Source organism: the organism of the source record quoted next, unplaced genomic scaffold (genome assembly GCF_019419815.1).
Source record: "Pyrus x bretschneideri cultivar Hongxiangsu unplaced genomic scaffold, Pyrus_bretschneideri_v1 Contig4, whole genome shotgun sequence".
Lineage (NCBI taxonomy): Eukaryota > Viridiplantae > Streptophyta > Magnoliopsida > Rosales > Rosaceae > Pyrus > Pyrus x bretschneideri.
Window position 1 is genome coordinate 4,887,156 of NW_025999723.1, and position 24,532 is coordinate 4,911,687.

The 24,532-nt window shown below is 36.3% G+C and overlaps 3 protein-coding genes across 3 annotated transcripts; 2 read left to right on the forward strand and 1 right to left on the reverse strand.

The window, feature by feature from the left end:
* Window positions 1-678: 678 nt before the first annotated feature.
* On the reverse strand, window positions 679-1,445 carry LOC103958649 (LOB domain-containing protein 12-like). The gene is made up of 2 exons (XM_009370940.2): window positions 1,247-1,445; window positions 679-1,032 (listed from the first exon to the last, which is right to left on the reverse strand). The coding sequence occupies exons 1-2, from the start codon at window positions 1,400-1,402 to the stop codon at window positions 679-681; spliced, it is 510 nt and encodes a 169-aa protein (XP_009369215.2). The 5' UTR covers window positions 1,403-1,445.
* Window positions 1,446-10,512: 9,067 nt separating this feature from the next.
* LOC103958647 (ferritin-3, chloroplastic) lies at window positions 10,513-12,792 on the forward strand. Its single transcript, XM_009370938.3, has 8 exons — window positions 10,513-10,926; window positions 11,283-11,366; window positions 11,448-11,508; window positions 11,645-11,732; window positions 12,036-12,097; window positions 12,248-12,313; window positions 12,411-12,474; window positions 12,600-12,792. The coding sequence occupies exons 1-8, from the start codon at window positions 10,571-10,573 to the stop codon at window positions 12,650-12,652; spliced, it is 834 nt and encodes a 277-aa protein (XP_009369213.2). The 5' UTR covers window positions 10,513-10,570; the 3' UTR covers window positions 12,653-12,792.
* A 9,003-nt stretch (window positions 12,793-21,795) lies between these two features.
* Window positions 21,796-24,139, forward strand: LOC103958648 (ferritin-3, chloroplastic-like). Its single transcript, NM_001302296.1, is given in 8 exon segments — window positions 21,796-22,151; window positions 22,510-22,593; window positions 22,675-22,735; window positions 22,870-22,957; window positions 23,311-23,372; window positions 23,523-23,588; window positions 23,686-23,749; window positions 23,875-24,139. Coding segments are annotated over 8 exon segments (834 nt in total). The 3' UTR covers window positions 23,928-24,139.
* The last annotated feature ends 393 nt before the right edge of the window (window positions 24,140-24,532 follow it).

A 24,532-nucleotide genomic window follows, 5' to 3' on the forward strand; every position in this document is an offset into this window, starting at 1 on the left:
TTTTTTGAAATTTAGGGTTTTGGGAAAGAGCAGTATATTCGGGATTTGTCTTTCTTGCAACAGGATCGAGGTCCATGAATTCCAAACTTTGGCTTCTTAGGTAAAACCATTGCTTCAGAGTTCAGACTCTCTCAAAATTAAGTGCTGGTAGTTTTTGCCTTTAAAAAACCGCATAAAGATTTAACTGTGGGAAAAGGAAAAAGTAAAATTATATATGCAAAAACCGTGTGAAACTTTGTAGATTACTGTGATACTTTTAATCTAACCAACAAGAATTTATGTTCCACATTGTTTAAATTGGTCCTTATAAAGCGAGAGTCTTGTTGACTTGATGTCGTATTTTTATTGTTTAAATTGGCCACCTATTATATCCATAAAGGATATTTGTCCCAGTAAGTTACTGATCAGAAACCCTAATTTATCACTTCATCGCATGCTAGAGAGTTGACCCCGGTCGACACATCTTACCCTTGTTTTGTAGGTTAGTCCTCTCTAAGTCTAACAGCCATAATGTTCCGATGAAGAGAAGAATTTACGATTAGCCTTTTTTCGGAAAATTTCCAAACAGACAATTTCAACTATCGGTGAAATCATTATTTAAGACCTACTTACCAAAGAACAAATTAGAACAGACTATTTAGTTTATTAAAAGTCTAATACATGAGATTACAAAGTTTATTAAGAAACCATGTCGTGTCCAAAAATGTTCTCCCTCTGGAGAGAGTCATGGATTACATTGCTGGACGAGGGAAAACTGAGGTACTGGCCGAGATTGTTGTTCTGGAGAAAATATGATTTCTGATCATCTGGATCGTCCATTATCTGTTGTGGGGTAGGGATCATGGGCTCATGCTGCATTTGGGTGCAGAGGATCTCAGCTTGGACCACAGCAAGCTGCATTTGTAGCTCGGAGACTTGGTTTTGCAGGTAAGAGATGGCCCCAACGCATCCGTACACTGGGTCCCTCATTCTTGCATTTGCTTCATAAACTAAACTGCTCACTGCATCTGCTCTCTGATGAGCCGGAAGCTCCTGCAACATACATACGAATAATTCAATTAAACGGCAACTCTTAATGTCATGGTTCGTTTTAAATAAAGCATTTAGGCCAACTAGCTTTTCGATCATCTAGTGATATTTTTCTTCTCGTTGTTGAAAGATGTTTTGAGGGTTGAAAGTTGAAACCTTCGTGACCCGTCAACGAGAAATAGAGAAGAAAAGTAGAGAAAGTATATAAAAGTAGGACCTGCAACATTTTGCTAACATTGCTGGCACCAAAGACCTTGTGAACAATGACAAACTTGTGGGGGTCATCAGAAGGAAAGTAAGGAGCAAAAATGCAGTCTTTGGTGCATCGGCGTCGCAGCAACTTGCAGGAAGCGCACGGCGAAGTTCCGGCCATGTTGATTTCGAAAAGCTTTGATTTGGAGAGTAGTGGAGAGAAGAGGAAGAAAGTGTGATTGAAAACAACTTGGAGAAAATGAAATGGGGAAGTCTCTATTTATAATACAAGAGAACGTGTGGAGCTTTAAGTGTGTAATATAGATCAAACTACAGTGTCTTAGAAAAAAGATAATAATTAACTAATTGAGATTAAAATAAGTGAATTAATTTAGTATAAATAGTTAAATATCTCGCATGAGTGAGTACGTGGGTATCATTGAATTCTTGGTGTGGCATTCTTTAGTTCCAAACCGTGTCACAACGTTATAGATCACTATACCAAACAGATGCATTTTACTTTGCTTTCAATTGTTCAAGCTCTCTGTCTGCCTGGTTCAAACTCTTCTCATTCTGTATAAATTAGCGAATAATATCGCTTATAATAAAAAAACAAAAAAATTGAATTTACAGTTTGTCTTTTGCTTGTTGGTTTTAGGGTTTGACCACCCAACTTAAAAAATAGTTATTAGTCATATAAATGAAATTTTAAAAATTAAATTAACTAACTTAATGTATATTTGTATGTCCCCATCTTCTATAGTATGACTCTCAAGATCCAACGTTAGAAGTTGGCCGCCGCCCCGCTTCTTCATGTCATAGAAAAGAGTTGGTTGGCTTCCACGTTCTTCTTTTCTCTTTCCCGGATTTGTCTTTTTTCTGGTGAGGATCTGTTTACATTAATTGTTTGCTTCTATATGATTCATGAACATCTCTCTATTCGATCTTATTATTAGGAGATTATTACGAGTTTAATAGTTTTTTTTCTTGTAAATAAAAAGTTTTATGTTCAACTTGTGTGAATAACGTCACTATTCTAAAAATCTTTACCTAGGCTCTAGGCGGCTGGTCACCGCCCCGATTAATGCCTAGGCATTTGAAAATTAAAAAAAAGCGCTTAGACTTGCTGAGGCACCCGCCTAGCTCGCCCAGAGCCGTCTAGACATCTGCCTAGGTTGCAACTTACTTAGATAGAAAATAAACAACTTTCATTTTGCATTTTATTGTTTCCAATAAATTGTAAGAGACTTATTGAATACTTAAATAAACACACATTATACGTTTGCTCCTCATGTTTTCATTATGTTCCAATACTTCATAATATATATGTCATTCTATTTTCTAGTTTATGATGAAATTATATATACTTTAAGTATAAACAGACACTTATTTACACGAAATATAATAGATTTACTTAAATTCGCCTAGTCCGCCTAGGCGCTAGGCCCAGCCCGCCGCTCGACTATTGCCTAGTGTCTTTTAAAACCTTGGTTTGATATTAATTTATTATGTTGGAGAGATTTTTTAAGGTGTCCGGGACACCGGTTGTGAGTCATATGTTATTATACAAGTGAAGTTTTTATTTATTTTTTTCTCAAGTGTCCTCTTCACTTATTTAATGACATAATGTTTGTGCCCGACCTCCGAGCACATTGAAAAATCTCTCGTTACGTTGACCTATTTCTCTCTCCTTTCAATTAAAATATGGTTGTATGTCAAAAAAATTATATTAATAGGCTTGTAAAAATTGTATGAAGACTAATAATTATTTCTTACCCTACTTAATATATGAGTAAATATTCTTTTTGGTCCATGTAAATATTTTGTTATGGCATATAGTGACCTTTGCTTAATTAAAACCCTAATAAACTAGAGAGTTAGAAAAGAGGAGGGCTAATTTGTGAATGTTTGTTAGAACTTAGACCCACAAACATTCACGTGAATGCACACAAAATATAATGCTCTCTCTCACTGAATATATTTTATGACCCAAATCATAGGTAAGATCAACAAACGGTCCCAAAAATGTCTTATCATATTATAATTTCACCCATATTGATATTCTATTAAGTAAATCTTGTATATTTGGCATATCTAGAAGCTACTGATGTCTAGATGAAAATAGAGAGAGAATTTTCAGTGTGCTAAGAATATTGGCTCATATATTACATGTCGTTATGCAAATAGAGAGATACTTAAAAAAAAACTTCCGTACATTTATATACTAACATATGGCGTACCACCCCATGTTCCGGACATATTAAAAACCTCTACTCTAGTGCATTATGGGGCCTACCCCAATTGTATGTTGTTGTTTTGATATTTTATCAACTTGCATACATGATATATATGTTTTCATTTTTCGCCAACTTGCTCCTTGTAGAAGGATTTAGAATTGATCCTCAAGGTAAACTGCTTAAAACACTTCTCGAAATGCTATAATTATATATGTGTCATCATGCTCCTTGTAGAAGGATTTAGAATTGATCCTCTGAGTAAACCTGCTCTTGGTAGACACTAAAAATGTCATCTTGCACTTTTTGAAATGCAACATTTATATATGTGTGCAGTATGAGTCTCGGTGTGCAATACTTGAGCCTCCGTGTGCTTATATAGTATGCATGCATGTGAGTAACACACAAAAAACTTGAATATGTTTCAGTTTTCTGAAGCAGATTGAATGCAGTATATATAGGGAGCTTTAACTATAAAGATAAAAACACAAAATACATTTCATGGAACTTCGCTTGTCTTGAATCGTTTCAAGGAGAGAAAAAAGCACGCAAAAAAATCTAGTCTAAAAAGAAGCAAACCAAAATTTTAAAACTCCAACCATACCCTCAATAGACTTGTTACATAACCAAGCCAAAATCACAAACTAACACCATCTATAAAGCTTCAAACTAATTTTAGATCAGTAAAAATTGTTTTCTGTATTTTTGTAAGATCAACAATTCATGCACTTATGCAAGATCAATTTCAAAAAAATTTGCACTTATGCGTTTCAAAATTTCAATACTTTGTAAGATCAATTTCAAAATTCTAGCATTTTTGCAATATTTGTTTCAAAAAAAAAAAAAAATTCTAAAATAAACACTCATAAATTCAGGGAACAATATGAAGAAGAAGAGGACGAGGGGAAGATTGAATGAGAGAGAGAAAATGACGAAGAAGATAAAGGAGGAGAGAGAGAGAATGAGAGAGACACGGGTAGGAAAGAGAATGAAGCTAAAGAGAAAAGGATGAAAGAAAAAAAGGGAGGTAAAAGACCAGGAACAATGTTTGGCTGCTGAAAATTCAGCAGCCATTCCTGCTTTCACCTAATCAAATTTGAACACGTGTTTAATTTGTGTTTATCATTTCAATTACTTGGACACGTGTTCAAATTTAATTGGATAAAAGCAAGAGTGACTTGCTGAATTTTCAGCAACCAAGTATTGTTCAAAGACTAGTACAAAAAAGGAGATAGAGACTCATCTTTCAAGTATAGAGGGGTAAAATTGTAAATGTAAAGCTTGGTAACTAATAAAATATAGTCTTATAAGTTGAATGTACGTGAAATTATTCTTACTGTGTGTGTATATATAATGTTCAACTATAAATAATTAATTAATTAGTCTTATGCATTGAGCAACTAGCAAATTAAGCAGATATTTCCCAAAATAAAAGGAATTATATAAACTAAATATATATGAGCAACTAGCAAAGCAGATATTTCACAAAATAAAAGGAATTATATAAACTAAATATATATGAGCAACTAGCAAAGCAGATATTCAGATCGTATCTCGTGAGCAAATATTTATAATATATAAAATAATAACATACAGAATTTTTTAGTTGATATAATTTTAGATATACTTGGGCAATCCATGACATATACAAGGAGCCATTGCTTTTATAATTTGTGGAAATTTTGCAACGTTGAACGAACCCGTGATTAATCCATCAGTCTTCAGTCATCACTATCATAAATCTTGAAACTGCTTACTGATACTGGACATGATCTAACAATCAACGACTACAATCATAAAGAAATTCATAGTAATGGAGGACAAGGGGCCTATTCAAGTTCTAAAAAATTAGGAAAAATAAAAAATTCGAGTCAAGATTTGACAAAAAAGTGCCTAATGACGGAAACTTATCACCATAAACGAAGATTTTATCATATTTTGGTGTATTGCGTGCATCGAAACAATTGATGATTAAATTTGTATCAAGAATATCAGTACTTAGACCAACACCCTTAGTCACAGAACTCTTTATTGGCCATGGTGCTTCCTTCATAAGAAGAAAGATGCTCTCGTGTAAGAGACATTTTAGGATTCATTGCTCATAAGAATTCAACATGAAAACGAAGTGTCAGCTATCAACACTTAACATTATTTTCTTCCCGGATTTGAAACCGTCAATATGAGATAAAGTTACACGGGCAGAATTGTATATGAGACAGATTTGGATACTGTGTAAACATTGTTATACTAAATTACTAATGGAGGGAAATAAACAACAAACGAAGCCTTATCAAGAAATTAATGATCATGAGGCCCTGACATAAGTAAGTTGAACAGATTATTTAAATAAAACCCAATGTTAAGGAGATTAGTTTTGAAATAGTTTATAAGATTTTGAGAAGCCCAAAGCCCGTGTCCCTGTATTAATATATAGCTGATCCCACAAATCCATGCTTCTTTCATGTTTCCAAAATAAAACACCCCTCCTTCCTTTGCATGGTGGTATGCAAAATATTTGTTTTTATCTGGTCTAGCTCGTCTCGTTGTGCCAAATATTTTGGCTCTTTTGGTGGCTAGGAACGAACTGATAAGTCCAGTTTTATAGGGTTACATTCTTATAAAAGAAGGGAATGACTTGTATGAAACAAGTACATCGTTATATTGACACTTTATGTATGAAATTGAGACTGAGTCAAGTCTAGTCTTATAGGGTTACATCTTGTAAAAGAAAGAAGTGACTTGTATGGAACGAGTACATCATTATGTTGGCCTATGTATGAAATTGAGACCAAGTCAAGTCCAGTCTTATGGGCTACATTTTTGTAAAAGAAGGGAGAGGCTTTTATTGAACGAGACATCGTTATGTTGGCGTTCTATGTTATGTAAAGAAAACTTAACACATGCCTTTGTATTATTGGTTCAAGATGTCATTATGGCAATATACACGTCATATAAGGCATTCTCATAAAAAAAAGACTCGTAAATTATAATATGTTTGATTAATAGCATCTCCAAGTTAAAAGAGGAAGCTTCTATTTATATTATTTGATCACAATGTGCATATGATAAAACACACACACACACACACACACAGAGCTTTAATTAACTTAATCAAATGTGTTTGATTAATAGCATCTCCAATTGGCTCCCTAAATGAGCTCTTAGCCCAAATATAAGGAGAAGTTGGAGAGTTAAGTGGTTAAACGAATCATAGTTTTAATTAGGGGTGGGCACGGTGCGGTTCGGTGCGGTTCCACCCCTAAATTGGAACCGGAACCGAAATATATTAACGGTTCGATTCGGTGCGGTTCCACTTAAATTTATGACTAGAACATTACGGTTCGGTCTACACCGGTTCCGATTCGGTTCTTGCCGGTTTACGGTTCCTAATAATAAATTATTTGAACACCAAATCATTATGCATTCAAATACATCTTCTAAAACTGATTACATAAAGTTGCATACAACACATCTTTTTTAATGCAAATGTCTTTGGTAGTGGCACCAAGTCAACAAAAAGAGACAACTAAAATACATATGCACTGGTCAATCAGTCAACAAACAAAAAAATGACGAAACAAATTGCAAGTTTTCAGACTTCAGAGAGCAAGCAAGAAGCAGCAGCTCCTGTACACAATTTTTCAACCTATTTTTCAACCTATTATACCATAACATGTGTGTGTATATATAATTTATTTATTTATTATTAATAAAACGGTTCGGTTCGGTTCGGCCGGTTCTTGGTCATTCGAAACCGGAACCGGAACCGGTTTGAACGGTTCGGTTCGGTTTTTCACTCAAAGTTGACTTTTCCGGTCAACACGGTTTTTTTCGGTTTTTTTTCTTACGGTTCGATGCGGTTTTGCGGTTTGGCGGTTTTTATGCCCACCCCTAGTTTTAATGACTTGGACTGAACTTAAACTTAAAAATAGTAAGCATAATTAGAGATGCTCTAATTAATTACGTCTTGTCATTTAAAAAACAGAGGGGTCAAATTTCGAGAGATTTTTTAATGTGTTCAGAAAATAGGTATTTACCTCATCTGTTATAAGTTGAGGGACAGTTAAAAAAAATCATTCTGCTTATATAATAACATATAGCGTAATATCTCGTATTCTGAACACATTAAAAATCTCTCGTGGGATAACTAAGCTCTAATAAATTGATAAGAACCTTGGTTCCTAGTTTGTAAGATCGAATCTCTAAGAACTAGTCCCAATAAATAAATAAATAAATTATAAGGAAGAAACAGACATCTTCACCACCACACAAGGCAAAAACGACACCTCCAACGCGAGCATTAAATGAGCATCGTCGCCATGCATGCTTTTCTACCAATTCACGGTACTGTTGCAATTTTGATTCTGGTTTTCTGCAAACCCCCCAACGTTGGCTATCTCGCTGCCGAGCCATTGCTTGTATCAAAATGTTCTCTTTTCTCTCCTCTCTACAAGTATTACAATCTAATAATATTTCTTGTGACCTGTATAAGTTTTACAATCTAATAATATTTATTGTCACTTGCAAGTGCAAAGTTTTAAATTCGACAAACCTAGTTGGCAATTCAATACCGAATTATTAATAACTTACTATATGGTTTGACCAAATCTCGCAACACAAAAAAAAAAATTGTGTAATTTCTAAGAGGGGAAGATGTTTCTTTTTTGTTAACGGTATAGAACATTCATTACACAAAGTCCAAACAGACGAATTACAACTCACATAGTCCTAAAAATGACCGGCATACAAAAAAAAAAACACTACTTACGCAAACAAAGCATAAGTAATGGTTTTCACTGCACCGATTACACAATTGGATTTGTACTTCAACTGCAAGAACAGGTTTCCTTTGGACTAATGAGCAAATTGGAGTAATTATCTAGTGGGACCAAGTAAGCCCAAGGACCTTATATTGCAGGAATTGGACCAATGATAAGCCCACTTTTATGGGTGTTAACAATAAGGACCCAATATGAACCCCATTTTCTATGACTTGGACTGAACCTAGAGGTTAAAAGAGTACATTCAGCCTAAGCCCAATCCAATGTTTAAATCATGTTATCTTAAGTGAATTACAGAGTTTAGTTTCCATGGTGGTTAAATGAATCATTTTTTTTTTCATTTTATTATTATTATTGTAAGGGGAGGAACAAAATTCAAAAATCTCACATTAATTTAAGGAATGAGGTAATTTCAAACTCGGAATAGATAAGTGGATATTCAACATTTTACTATTAGAATATTAGATCATGTGTAATATATTTTGCGTTTTAGTGTAATAATTTACTAGCCTCTTACCACATGCGTGATTTACGCTTATATTTTTTAAATTATTTCTTCAAAAAACTTATTACAGTTTTTTATTTAGAAATGTCTCACTAAATTGATCTTCTCCCTTATATATAATATATTATAGATAATTAACTTTGAAAACAAGAAAGGGATCATCTTCGGATCATTTCCATTAAGTCCACCAAGGCCATAAATTCGGACTTTTAAAATTTGATCCAACGACTAAAAATAGGAGTTTACTTTAAAAATTATAATAATTTTAACTGTTAAATCAAATTTCAAAAACTTAAATTTATGATCTTCATGAATTTGATGGAAATGAGGAATGAATCGGAAAATGATCCCTTTCCGGAATCTGCCAACTAACCACTTGGAAGCCTATCAAAAGGAAATTATAGAAAAAGAGATGTAGGACCCCCCAAAAACCTGAAAGATAAAATCATGCTTGTCACACGTCACAACCACAATCTTGTCATGTCGATCGTTTTGGCCCTTCCTATCCTGTTTCTTCAGCAATCAATCCAACCCATTTTTATTCAATACGGATCCTCGTTACGAGAATTTCAGAAATTTGTAAATTATGTTCGTTTATCGTATATCATATGATCGAAAATTATTTTAAATTTTTTATTTAAAATTAAACACAAACAGTACCTAACAAAAACTAACACAATATATGATGAACATACACGATTCATAAATCTCTATAATCTCACAAAAAGAATATAGGAATGATCCTGTTTGATTTTATTATCAAGAATACTAGCTAGGTGAGTCAAGAGCTCATGACTTGTATTTGTTCTTCTATTTATACCGATGCCCGACAACTCTTGAACATTCAAAATACGTGCTATTTTTTACAGAAGACAATTGGATCTTACATAATTTATACGATCATTTAGTCTAATGCCAATGCGTCATATTCAAGAAATTAGATAGTGAGATTGTTTTTTTTTTTCGACATACAAAAATCTCTGTCAGGCTTTCGTCTATTGCGAAAAATTCCTCACTACTTCCTCCCGTAGTTAAGGTTGTGTCTTAATCACAGTATGACTAATCTTTAAATTCAAATTTGATTTGAAATCAAATACGCATATTTTTATTTGTTTGACTGAAATTTTTTTAATTCAAATCTACTAACTCAACGATAGGGAGATATTTAAGTCGCGTCCTATTGGAAACTTAATTTCCAACTTAATGAGAAACCAAAAGAGGAATAAAAAGAAAAATATTCTTACACTTTCTGCAATTTTTGGCCACATAAAAAATCAACAAAAATTAGAAACCCGACAACTTATTCAAAAAAGAAAGCGATTTTTGGCCAAATAAAAAATCAATAAAAATTAGAAACCGAACAACTTATCCAGAAAAGTTCTCAGGAGGATTCTCGTTGGTTTCTCTTTGTGAGGATCTGGGATTCTCCAATCACATTCGTTCATTATATATTATGCGGTTATAAATTATTATGAAATTTTTTATTTAAAATTGAATATAAACAGTATCTAAAAAAAATTAACTGTACAATATATGATAAACGAATGTGATTAAAAGATTCATATAATTCCCACAAAAAGAACTCGAGAATCATCTCTCGAAAAGTTCACACTCCCCACAGTTCCATATATTTCCTTGGATCCCACAGCACATCCAGCTATATGCCACAAGCCCGCCACGCGCCCCTCCCAACAAATAAATCCCAGTCGTCCACGTGGTTTTGATCCAATGGTCCACAAGGCCCTTAGCCACCCATATATCCCAGTCCCTTTCTCCACTTCCACACTCACTCAAAACCCTCATTTTCATCTATTTCTCTCTCCACAATCATGCTTCTCAAAGCTTCTTCGGCCTCCTCTCACTTGCTCGCTCGCGGGGACAGTTTTGGTCCACTGTTTTCCTCTGCTCCGTCGTCATCGCCGCCGTCAGTTTTGTACTCGTTCTCGCTTCTGAACTCCTCCACGTCTATGTCCTCGATTCTCCGGTTCTCTCCGGCGAGAAATGAACGTGGGGTCGTCGTCTGCGCTTCGAAGAATGCGAATAATCGGCCGCTTACCGGTGTGGTTTTCGATCCGTTTGAGGAGGTGAAGAAGGAGCTCGACCTCGTCCCTACTCTCCCACAAGTCTCTCTCGCCCGCCAGAAGTTCACTGACGAAAGCGAGGCCGCCATTAACGAGCAGATCAAGTGGGTTTTCTTTCTTTTCCCTTCACGTGTTATTTATCTATGAAGGAATTGTTGTTTCTATAGTATTTGGTTACTGCAATTAATTTTGTGTGTTAAAGTTTAAATCTTGAAGAAATATCCGATTGTGCCTTTAGTTGTTTAATGCGAATTGTTCTATCAGTATACATGCTAGGATTTGTGTATGGTTGGATTAGTAAATCTTTGTTCTTGGATTTGTGTATGAATGTTTGGTTTCGAATTTCTTATCTAAAAGTATTGCAACTGTGAATCCGACTAATCTTTGTCGAAATTCGGTTGTATTTGCTTACGCTCTGATGCACGCTAACGGTTGATTTGTTTCTTTGGTGGAATATCAGCGTGGAGTACAATGTATCGTACATTTACCATGCCATGTACGCCTATTTCGACAGGGACAATGTTGCGCGCAAGGGTATTGCCAAGTAATGTCCTGGAAATACTTTATGCTAATTTGAACATTTTAATACAGTGACTTCGTTATTTATGGTTGCGTTATATCGCAGGTTTTTCAAGGAATCGAGTGAGGAAGAAAGGGATCATGCCGAGAAATTAATGGAATACCAGGTGTTTGTCTTAGCTCTTGTCTAGTATATTATTTTATTGTGTTTTTATTACTCTGATAGGCCTTAAATTCAGTTTACCGTTTGTAAAACGGAGTTCCTTATCACTTTTCTTTTTGTTTATTGTCGGCATTTCCTAGAATAAGCGTGGTGGAAGAGTGAAGTTGCAGTCAATTCTGATGCCTGTGTCGGAGTTTGATCATCCAGAGAAAGGAGATGCTTTATATGGTTAGTTTTATTGGCCCTCGCTTATATACTCAGTGTGGGATTTACATGAATATTTCTTATTTAGTTGTGTCGTAGAACATTGTTATTGAGTTTTGAAGAAAAATGATCACCTGTTTAACAAGAAAAGTTGATGTGTATATGCAATTTAATGTGTGCTGGCTTATTTAAACGAGAACGAGGCAAGGACCAAACATCTGGTTTTTGCAGATGATTTTCTGTCATTGGACTAGTTTATAGGACTGATATACTATGATTTAACTGTTAATTATTGAGCTTTAACTCGGTCCTATGTTTTCGATTCAGCAATGGAGCTTGCATTGTCACTCGAGAAACTGACAAATGAAAAGCTGCTCCACTTACACAGTGTAAGACATCCATTCTTATTGTATGCTGTCTTCTTATTATACTAAGATTAGGTTCAGGTGATTGTATTTGTACCAGTTACATCGTTTGATTCGTGTTATGAATTCACAATCTTATTATGCTGTGTTCATCCTCGAATTTATGACTAACAGGTTGCTGTGAAGAACAAAGATCCGCAGTTAACAGATTTTGTTGAAACCGAGTTTTTGGCTGAGCAGGTTAGTCTTGATATCCTCTTTTATTTGTCCCGAGTTGGAAAGGTTCTACAGGGACACTTGCGGCATGATTTTTGATGTTGTGCTTTTACCTTTGTAGGTGGAAGCCATCAAGAAAATATCTGAATATGTTGCTCAAATAAGGAGAGTTGGCAAAGGACATGGTAGGAACCCATAATTCAATTTCGTTGTCATCGTTATCCTACGTTTACTGTTCGTCTTTTGACAATAACATTATCTGATTTCATTTCCTGTTTCTTAAAACTGTATGCTATTCCGTGTGTTCCAGGGGTTTGGCACTTCGACCAGGCGCTGCTCCATGGGGATGCTGTTGCTGCGTGATGATGAGTTTGTCGCTGTTAAAAGTGGTGTTATGTTGTCTGGTGTGTTGATTGTATCTGTTTATAGGTTTTGGTTGCATGGTTAGAACCTTTTATTAGTTTATCGGATGAGGAAAATACATGGGGACAAATTTTAGCCAATTAGTTGAATGTAGCTTATGAATCTGTTTGGCTTTTACATATTTATGAATATTGAATAGAAGTTGACATATCTTAGAAAAAAGGGGAGGAAAAAAGTCTACCGGATTTTTTGGTGACCCTTTGGATACTTTTGGGCGGAACTCCACTGGAAGAGGGCAGGCAAATCATTCTCATACCCCTTTTTTATATGCCAGTAAAGAGGACTGCCGTGTAAAGGGGTTGGGAATCTTTCACGGAACTCATTACGGTACATGCATAAACTTTAGAATTAATCTCAGTTTACTACTATGAATTTCTTGATTTTAAAATTTGGTACATCAAGTTTTTTTCGTTCCAGAGTGGTATCTAAAATCATAATTTTGAAACAATTTCATACATCCGTTAAGGTTGTTAAATCAGCCGTTAACTAATGATGTGACGTCTATATGAACAATAATTGGACGTATCAATACTGACCCACATGAACATTAAAAAAAAATTAAAAAAAATTGAAAACCCATCATTCTCCTACAGATTACAAAAATAATCCAATATCCCAAATCTTTGAGCAAATTTAAGGGGGCAAGAAAGCTACCCACTTCACCAAACCAATCATTTTCTCTGGCATTTCAAAGAAAAATCGAAGCTTTAAATATGCGGAAATTTAAATTATTTACCTATCAGAGAAGAGCATCCCAGCACAAAGGCAGCCAATGCAAAACAAAAGGGTCCATTTCCGAGACATAAAACTCTTTGATGCCTCTCCTTCTCTACTCTTCCAAGACATTCTTTCTCTCAAATTCGACCAATCAAGCTAAATCATTTACCATCCCCAAGTCAATGAAGTCAACGCACTCGTTTGAGCCAAAATTCAGATCCAGAAATCCACATTCCTTGAAAAAAAATGGAACACCCAAATAGCTCCTCCGAGTGCTCAAACAATGGAGGTTTTGGTTTTGTCAGGTGGGTTTCTGGGTGTTATGTCTGTAATCTTGGCACTTATTTCTTCCCCCAACTGAGTCGACTCAGTCAGCCCACAACCACCATGTTATCCTCCAAGTTCACTCAGTGGACACCAACCACCCTCTCAGCCTCGAAGACACCGACTTCACCGCCGTCACAACTTTCAAGACCACCGCTGCGCTGAATCTGACCCTAAAACCACCTCCAAACCCAAATTCAGCAAGCGAAGAGGAATCGCCCACTTGTTTCAGAAAATCAGACAATCGTCGCTGCCGAGCCCCACCTCTCGCTCCCCCATCCTCTTTGTCATTGCCGTTCCTAACTACCTCTCATTCGGCGGCTTAATCAAAGCTGGCCTCGGCGGCGAGCGAGACCCCTCGGCCATTATACCCAACTGTGTGTACCATCCGATATCCTCCAAGAAATGGGTCCATCCCTCCCCCACCGAGCCCATGGACCACACTTCCGTCGCCGTCCGCTGCCCAATCGACCGCGGCTACCTAATAAACGCAGACCTCCAGCGCGAGATCTGGGCTAACCTCTTCTCCTCCCTCCTTCGGGTTAACCCAGCACCGGCAGTGGAGAAAGAAGGGAGGGAGAGTTGGGTGGGCGCAGAGGAAAGAAGGGAAGGAGGGTTGGGTGGGATCGAGGGGTGTGAGGTAGGAGAAGGATGGCTTTTTAAATTTATTTTTTTTATTTTTTTTTAATATTCATGTGTTCCGTATTGACACATGACATCCAATCATTATTCACGTGGGCGCCATGTAACCAGTTAACGATTGATTTAACAACAATCTTAACGGATGTATGAAACTGTCCAAAATTATGACTTCAGGTACCATTCTGGGACGAAAAAAACTTGATATACCAAATGTTAAAAACCAAGAAACTTTAAGGTAGTAAACTGAGATTAACCCTAAACTTTAATACTTTATCATCTAGGTCAAGCTTGATAGTGTCGTTGGCCTTGATGAGAGGGTCAGGGTAGCGGATGTTTTGTCCGTCGTAGGTATTAGAGCACTTCCAGCGTTGGCTGGTGCTCGGGGGGAGGTGGACCAAATAGGGCTCCATAGCCCGGCATAAGCATTCCAGTGTTGGGAGCCCGAGGGACTGGCCAGGCCCAAGCAAAAGGCCCGTGCGGAATCGCCAGCCCGCGAGCCCCAGACCTAACGCAGGGCTGACGTCAGTCTGGTATCAGTCACAATTTTTAATTTTTTTCTGTCAGGCACGTCAGCAGACAAGTTTCAGACCCCAGGGGTCCGCGGAGCAGTTGGCCTCAGTTACCGTTGGGAAGCTATGTGGCTTCCCACGGTGCGTTCTATCTTAACGGCTCTTTAAAATAGGCAATTTGATATGCAACGGTAATAAAAAAAAATTCTGATTTAATATCAACCGTTCGATCTAAGATCAACAGTTGCTATTAATTTGCTTTATAAATAAAAAAAATAAAAGAAAAATAGTTTTAAAATTAAGAAAAGTTACCGTTGTGACACATGGCACAAACTGGAGTATTGAAATTCAAATTTTTTTTATATCCAACGGCAGAGATTAATTAGTTGAATAAAAATTAAAAAAATTGTTTTTACTTTTCTATAAATACCTTCTCATTATCATCTACCTTACACCACAATTTCATATTTTCTCAACTACTTTCAATCACATTCCTTTCTTTCTCTCAAAGTTTCAATCCATTTTTTTTCAACAAAATGACTACTGATAAAGGTACGAATTGGTCGCTTCTTGAAGATGTTGCGTTGTGTACTAGCTGGGTTGAAGTTACTCATAGTTCGTTACAGGTAATGAGATGTAGTTGCGAGAAATGTGGAGTTTTATTCATACCAATTATCTTGAGAAAATTGGTGGGAAAAGAACCAAAAAATCGATGTCCAGTCGTTGGAAATTACTTAGCCAATCGTTTAGTATGTGGAGAGACGCCTTGGCACAAGCTAGTAATAATATTCGAAGTGGGGAAAATTACTCGGATCAGGTAACAATATATTATTTATTTGTTTGTACTATACCAAATTTACATTATAATTATTTGTTTGTATTATTTATTTGTTACCTATTTTCATTATAATTATTTCTTCTCCAGCATTGTGTAGGAACTTCAAGCACAAGCTTGGAGACCTGTGGGAATGTTGCAATATTGTCAAAGATTGTCCTAAATTTAGAGTTGTGTCTGTCGGTCCAAAAGTTTTCATGAACAACACCCTTCTACACTCTACACCAGATCATGGCTCGCATGTTCATGAAAATATGCAGAAGAAGTGTCCGAAACGCCCCTCCCTGAACAAGCATCGGGTTCGACCCGTTATCCAATTAGGCCTCAAGATAAGAAAGCTTCAAAAATAAAAGGGAGTGATTCCAAGAATGATTATGCAAAGTACATGGAAGAACTTGCTGGCCAAGGTGAATTGACTTTGGCGCTAGAAATGGCGAAATATGAGGCTGATAAGGCTAGAGAAGAGGCAAAAGCTGCAGCTATTGAGAGAGAATTTCAAGCTAATGAGAGAGAAAGAAAGCTACTTAGGCAAAAAAGAGAACAGGTTAGAGAAGAAAGAATGGCTCAACGAGATCGTGAGATTATGAACACGCCTTTAGAAGGAAAATCTCCAAATTCTAAATTTTTTTGGAAGTCAGAGAAAGCGGATGTGGTGCGAAGGATGTGTGCAAGAGAAGCGAGAGCAAGACAAGATGGTCCTAGCACCACAAGAGAAGATCATCCTAGCACCACAAATTGGTTAAGTGATGATGAATAGAGTAGTTTTTGTAATCAGACCCCATAATTTTCCAATCACTTTGGATTGTAATTTATTATTTATTGAAAATAGTACTTTATGTTGTTTTCAATTTATTGAATTTAGTACTTTATTTAAAGTGATAGTAAATTTATTTAATTTGGTAAGTTATTTATACTAAAATAATATTTATTCAAATGACAAAAACACACCAAAAAAAATTACATAAGCATGCCGAATAATAAAAAACTCACTAAAGCTAAACCAAAAAAAAACACACCAACTAAAATTAAATAAACACACCAAATAAAAACAAACACACTAAATAAACTTAATTATCTTCAGCTTGTTTCAATGCCCACTGGTGCTCTATCAAGTTATTATGTCGAGCATTGTGCATATATGGCCTTTGAAGTGTAGTATATCGTTGAATGACCAATTCATTATAACGTCAATCCCTTTCTAATGGCTCATGTTGCACGGATTTTTCGGTGCCATCATGAGCGCAATATATACGTGTTCTTGAATTATTCATTGTGTCTAGCTCATATTCATCAACGACATCATAATCGTACTCATCTTCCACAATCATGTTGTGAAGAATGATGCACGTCATCATGATGGATCGAAGCGACTCTACATCAAACAATCTGGTAGCACCCCTGACGATCGCCCAGTGAGCTTGGAGGATACCAAAACAACGCTCCACATCCTTCCTGCACCCATTCTTGACAGCTTGCAAAGTATTTTTCCTTTGCACTTCGCGGACGTGTGACTGTTTTGACAAATGTTGACCACCTTGGGTAAATGTCGTATGATAAGTAGTATGGTCCTGTCGTACATATGTCTGTTGACGCAGTACGTGACTTTTGGTGCATTTCCTTGCAGTACATCGTTGAACACTGGGGATTGGGCAAAGACGTTAAGATCATTTTGAGCTCCCGAAATCCCGAAAAAGGCGTGTCAAATCTATGTATCAAAAGATGCCACTGCTTCCAAAATGATACTTTTTGCTCCTTTTCTGTCCCCATAAGCGCCTTGCCATACACTTGGACATTTTTTCCACGTCCAATGCATACAATCAATGCTTCCAATCATCCCAGGAAAACCACGCATCTCGGCCTTCTTTAGAAGCCTTTGCAAGTCTATGTTTGTAGGTTTCCGGAGGCACTCTACTGGTGTAGATAGATTCGATTGCTCTGCAAAATCTCAACATGAACTCAAGAATGGTTGATTTCCCCATCCTCGTTATCTCATCCACTTGGTCTGCAGATACTCCATATGTAAGCATCCGCAAGGGAGTAGTAATTTTTTGCTGAGGAATGAGACCTATAGCACCAAAAACATCATTCTTTTGCACAAAGTAAGAATCATGGTTGCAAACAACAATCATGATTTTGTTGAACAAATGTCATTCCATTCTAAAACGATGTCTAAAGTACGTATCAGGGAATGCACTATTACGGACAAAATAATCGTCCAATAGTTCCGTACCTCGTCGTTGTCTGCTTCTATCAAGGTTTCCAGAACGGCTGGGCCTGCATATCTAAGCCACAACTTGGATGACTCAACAGGAATGTGAGGCTTGCTTCGTCATCTCTCCTTCAAAGCTCCTCATCCTCTTCCCTCTTATTTTTTGCCACCTGGAGATTGAACATTCCTTCTTATTGGTTAAACAATTCTTCCTCTTTTTTGATCGAGTTCCCACATCATCCTTGAGGAAGAAGAAGACATTGTAAGAAAGAAGCAGAAACTATGAATAATGATAGAAATTTTTGTGAAGAATGAATCATAAACTATGAATAATGATAGAGATTTTGAGAAAATTGGTGTGAGATTTGTGATGATGGATGGTGGATTATATGGAGGATTCAGAAAGGATTAGGTTGTAGATAATGCCACGTGGCATGCCGTCATTCGTTAAAAATCTGATGAAAATCTATCCTCAAAGATTGTAAACAGATTATGACACTTAGTGCGACGTGATTGGTTAATAATCTTATCAGAAATCTATCACCAAGAATTGTAATTTTTGGATAATGACATGTGGCATGCCGTCATTCGTTAAAAATCTGATGGAAAACTATCCTCAAATATTGTAAACAGATTATGACACATGGTGCAATGTGATTGGTTAATAATCTTATCAGAAATCCATCACCAATAATTGTATTTTCAGATAATGACACATGACGCAACAAGTACGATTAAAAATCTTATCGGAAATCCATGCCCAATAATTATCTTTTTGGATTTTATGTCAAGTGGCGCAACGAGAACGATTAAAAATCTTATCCGAAATTACAAATAAAATTATTTTGTATTATTTAATAATAATTCGAATAATGACACATGGCACAACAAGAACGATTAAAAAACTTATCCGAAATTACAATTAAAATTATTTTGTATTATTTTATAAATAAAAAATAGTGAAAATATGACTTTAGCCATTCAAACTCAAATTTCTTCATATAAAATCTTACATAACTTTTTTACTCAAAGAAAACTCAATGACTAAGATCCACATAAGCAAATTCATTTACTTCATATTAATTCACACATTTTACATTTTTCACATGCCTAAAATACCCCTATTACCTACTTGATGTAGACAATTAATTGTAAGGAAATAGTAAATGATTTTGCAACAAGAAAAAAAAAAGACATTAATGTTAAAAATTTATTGCATATTAATTTTTTAGAAAGGTTTTGAATTTTCATAAAACTATTCAGTTTTTTCACTCTACTCTTGAATACTTTTGAATTTTTCCTTTTTTTATTAATATATTAGAACATTGTATTTCATTATCTACATGCACATTAATTTACCTAAGAACAATTATACCATGGGTGTAATATAATATCTCTTTTTTACAATGATGCAAAATAATGTTTATACCAACAACAAAATGTGTCTAACGTATTTACTAATACATGGAAAATAATTCACCTATATTAAGAAGAAATGTAGTTAGATGTATAGTATTAAAAATACTATGTTACACCCATGTTTATACAACAATAAAATGTGTCTAACATATCTAACAATACATGAAAAATAATTTACCTACAAGTTAGAAAAATGTTATTTGGTTGGGTGTAGTATAAATTTTTTTAATAATTGGAAAAATTAAATATAGCTAGGTGTAGTGTAATTTTCTTTTATATAATTAGAACAAATTAATTTACCTACCTAGTCTTTGAAATGTTCATTTCCAATGATGCAAAATGTAAGATCCCACATCGCTCAGGGGAGTGATCCTTATATGTATTCTCATCCCTACCTAGCACGAGGCCTTTTGGGAGCTCACTGGCTTAGGGTTCCATTGGAACTCTGAAGTTAAGCGAGTAGCGTGCAATAACACTTCATTATGAGTGACCCACTAGGAAGTTCTCATGTGAGTTCCCATAAACAAAACTGTGAGGGTGTGGTTGGGGCCCAAAGCGGACAATATCATGCTACGGTGGTGGAGCGGGCCCGAGATGTGGTGGACCTCGGGCCGGGATATGACAATTTGGTATCAGAGCCTAACTCTGGTCGTGGTGTGCCAATGAGGACGTCGAGCTCCTAAGGGGGGTGGATTGTAAGATCCCACATCACCCATGGGAGTGATCCTTATATGTATATTCTCATCCCTACCTAGCACGAGGCCTTTTTGGAGCTCACTGGTTTCGGGTTCCATTGGAACTCCGAAGTTAAGCGAGTAGCGCGCGAGAACACTTCCATGATGAGTGACCCATTGGGAAGTTCTCATGTGAGTTCCCAAAAACAAAATCGTGAGAGCGTGGTCGGGTCCAAAGCGGACAATATCATCCTACGGTGGTGGAGCGGACCCGGGATGTGGTGGACCTCGGGGCGGGATATGACACAAAAGGTTCATTACCTAACTACAAATTAATTTCCAATAATTTACCTACAACAATTATACCATGGGTGTAATGTAACATCTTTCTTTACGATGATACAAAATATTGTATGTACCAACAACAAAACTTGCCTAATATAAGTACTTGTACATGGAAAATAATTTACCTATAACAAAAGAAATGCAGTTTGATGTATAAAATCAACAATATTATGTTCCACTCATGTTTATACAACAACAAAAACGTGTCTAACATATATAACACTACATAGAAAATAATTTACCTACAAGTTAGAGGAATGTTATTTGATTCAAAATATATAATATAGGTGTAGTATTTTTGTTTTTTAAATAATTGGAACAAACTAATTTACCTACCAATTAATATGGATAAAATTGCTACAAAATATATCACGAAAAAAAAAAACTACTTTTCTAGTTTGACATAGATACGGTTAATGCAAACACTTTTTTCATTTTATTTCACTTTTTCTACTACTTTTAATTTGGCATAAATTTAGGAATTTGAAAAGGGACCATAAAGTATGAGTGGCATGCGTGTAAATAAATTGTATTAATAGGTCAATAGTGTTCCTATATGTTTGCAAATTTTAAATTTGGGCTTAAATTGGATATTTAAAGATATATGAGTTTTTATATAGAAATAATGAATTGTAAGGGCTAAAATCTAAAGCAACCTAAAAAAATACTAATATTTTATTGCCTATTACCAAGGCTATTGAAGTGCAACGGTGGAGATGCAAAAGACGATTACTGTTCATTAAGGACAGTTACTGTTCACTAGGTGGATAGCATAATGTATTGCTTGAGGGAGGTTTCACACGCTGGAGTTGCTTTTAATGTATGGGATGCCCTTCTGCCCAAATTGCACAGACCAGACCTTGGAAAGTTTGAACTGCAGCAAAAAACCGTTCTTAAGAAATCAGAATAGAGAAAATGTTCATCAGTTAACTGGATGAAATGCAGTTTAAGCAGAGGGCGAACCGACCCTTTGTGTTATTCAAGTTGTGGAAATTCTCATTGGTTTTGGGGATTGAAATAACTTCTGCAATTCAAGGAGCAATAAAAGTTCTACAACAAAATCTACATAAATATAAGTACTTGACAAAAACTAATAGTATAATGAACAGATACGATTCACGAATATTTAAAATCCTTATCAAAATGAATTGGAGATGAGCACAAATTATCCAGAAAAGTTCAACACACTCCCCACAGTTCCAGATATTTCCGTGGATCCCACAGCACATCCAGCTATGCCACAAGCCCGCCACGCGCCCCTCCCAACAAATCAAACCCAGTCGTCCACGTGGTTTTGATCCAATGGTCCCACAGCCCTTAGCCACCCATATATCCCAGTCCCTTTCTCCACTTCCACACTCACTCAAAAGTCAAAACCCTTATCTTCCTCTGTTACCCTCTCCAGAATCATGCTTCTCAAAGCTTCTTCGGCCTCCTCTCCCTCGCTCGCTCGCGGGGACAGTTTTTGTCCTCTGTTTTCCTCTGCTCCGCCGTCATCACCGCCGTCGGTTTCGTACTCGTTCTCGCCTCTGACCTCCTCCACGTCTATGTCCTCGATTCTCCGGTTCTCTCCGGCGAGAAATGAAAGTGGGGTCGTCGTCTGCGCTTCAAAGAACGCGAATAATCGGCCGCTTACCGGTGTGGTTTTCGAGCCGTTTGAGGAGGTGAAGAAGGAGCTCGACCTCGTCCCTACTCTCCCACAAGTCTCTCTCGCCCGCCAGAAGTTCACTGACGAAAGCGAGGCCGCCATTAACGAGCAGATCAAGTGGGTTTTCTTTCTTTTCCATTCACGTGTTATATATCTATGAAGGAATTGTTTCTAACTTATAGTATTTGATTACTGCAATTAATTTTGTGTGTTAAAGTTTAAATCTTGAAGAAATATCCGATTGTGCCCTTAATTATTTTATGCGAATTGTTCTATCCGTATACCTGCTAGAATTTGTGTATGGTTGGATTAGTAAATCTTTGTTCTTGGATTTGTGTATGAATGTTTGGTTTCGAATTTCGAATCTAAAAGTATTGCAACTGTGAATCCGACTAATCTTTGTCAAAATTCGGTTGTATTTGCTTACGCTCTGATGCACGCTAACGGTTGATTTGTTTCTTTGGTGGAATATCAGTGTGGAGTACAATGTCTCGTACATTTACCATGCCATGTACGCCTATTTCGACAGGGACAATGTTGCGCTCAAGGGTCTTGCCAAGTAATGTCCTGTAAATACTTTATGCTAATTTGAGCATTTTAATACAGTGATTTTGTTATTTATGGTTTCGTTATATCGCAGGTTTTTCAAGGAATCGAGTGAGGAAGAAAGGGATCATGCCGAGAAATTAATGGAATACCAGGTGTTTGTCTTAGTCCTTGTCTAGTATATTATGTTTTGTGTTTTTATTACTCTGATGAGCCTTAAATTCAGTTTACCGTTTGTAAAACGAGTTCCTTATCACTTTTCTTTTTTATTATTGTCGTCATTTCCCAGAATAAGCGTGGTGGAAGAGTGAAGTTGCAGACAATTCTGATGCCTGTGTCTGAGTTTGACCATCCAGAGAAAGGAGATGCTTTATATAGTTAGTTTTATTGGCCCTGGCTTGTGTATTTGTGACGAGAACATTAACAATTAAATTTTGGCTCCTGGACACCATTCTGTTATATTCTCCGTTGGGATTTACATGAATATTTCTTATTTAGTTGTGTTGTAGAACATTGTTATTGGGCTTTGAAGAAAATTGGTCACCTGTTTAACGATGAAAGTTGATGTGATATATGCAATTTAAGGTGTGCTGGCTTATTTAAACGAGAAATGAGAGACACCTGGTTTTTGTAGATGATTTTCTGTGAATGGACTAGTTTATTGGACTGATATACTATGATTTAACTGTTAATTATTGAGCTCTAACTCGGTCCTATGTTTTCGATTCAGCAATGGAGCTTGCATTGTCACTCGAGAAACTGACAAATGAAAAGCTGCTCCACTTGCACAGTGTAAGACATCCATTCTTATTGTATGCTGTCTTCTTAGTATAAGATGATTAGTTGTAGGTGATTGTATTTGTACCAGTAACATCGTTTGGTTCGTGTTATGAATTCATAATCTTATTATGCTGTGTTCATCCTCGAATTTACGACTAACAGGTTGCTGTGAAGAGCAAAGATCCGCAGTTAACAGATTTTGTTGAAACCGAGTTTTTGGCTGAGCAGGTTAGTCTTGATATCCTCTTTTATTTGTCCCGAGTTGGAAAGGTTCTACAGGGACACTTGCGGCATGATTTTTGAAGTTGTGCTTTTACCTTTGTAGGTGGAAGCAATCAAGAAAATATCTGAATATGTTGCTCAACTAAGGAGAGTTGGCAAAGGACATGGTAGGAACCCATAATTCAATTTCGTTGTCATCGTTATCCTACGTTAAATGTTCGTCATTTGACAATAACATTATCTGATTTCATTTCCCGTTTCTTAAAACTGTATGCTATTCCGTGTGTTCCAGGGGTGTGGCACTTCGACCAGGCGCTACTCCACGGGGATGCTGTTGCTGCGTGATGATGAGTTTGTCACTGTTAAAAGTCGTGTTATGTTGTCTGGTGCGTTGATTGTAGCTGTTTATAGGTTTTGGTTGCATGGTTAGAACCTTTTGTTAGTTTATCGGATGAGGAAAATACACGAGGGACAAATTTTAGCCAAATTAGTTGAATGCAGCTTATGAATCTGTTTGGTTTTTACATATTTATGAATAATGAATAGAAGTTGACATATCTTAGAAAAAAGGGGAGGAAAAAAGTCTGGTCTAACGGATTTTTTGGTGACCCTTTGGATACTTTTGGGTGGAACTCCACTGGAAAAGGGCAAATGATTCTCATACCCCTTTTTTATTTGCCAGCAAAGTGGACTGCCGTGTAAAGGGGTTGGGAATCTTTCACGGAACTGATTACGGTACATGCACAAACTTTAATACTTTTACCATCTAGCGGTTAGATATGCAAGAAAAGATTTATATTTGGCCATATCTGACCGTTAGATGGTGAATGTATTAACCAAATTCATGTCTCCTAGGACTGCTGACAAGGGTTAGTTTATACATCAATTCGAGTAGTTCAAAGGTTCTTACTTGTCACCAAGCTTTATATGATATTGCACACAAAATTTCG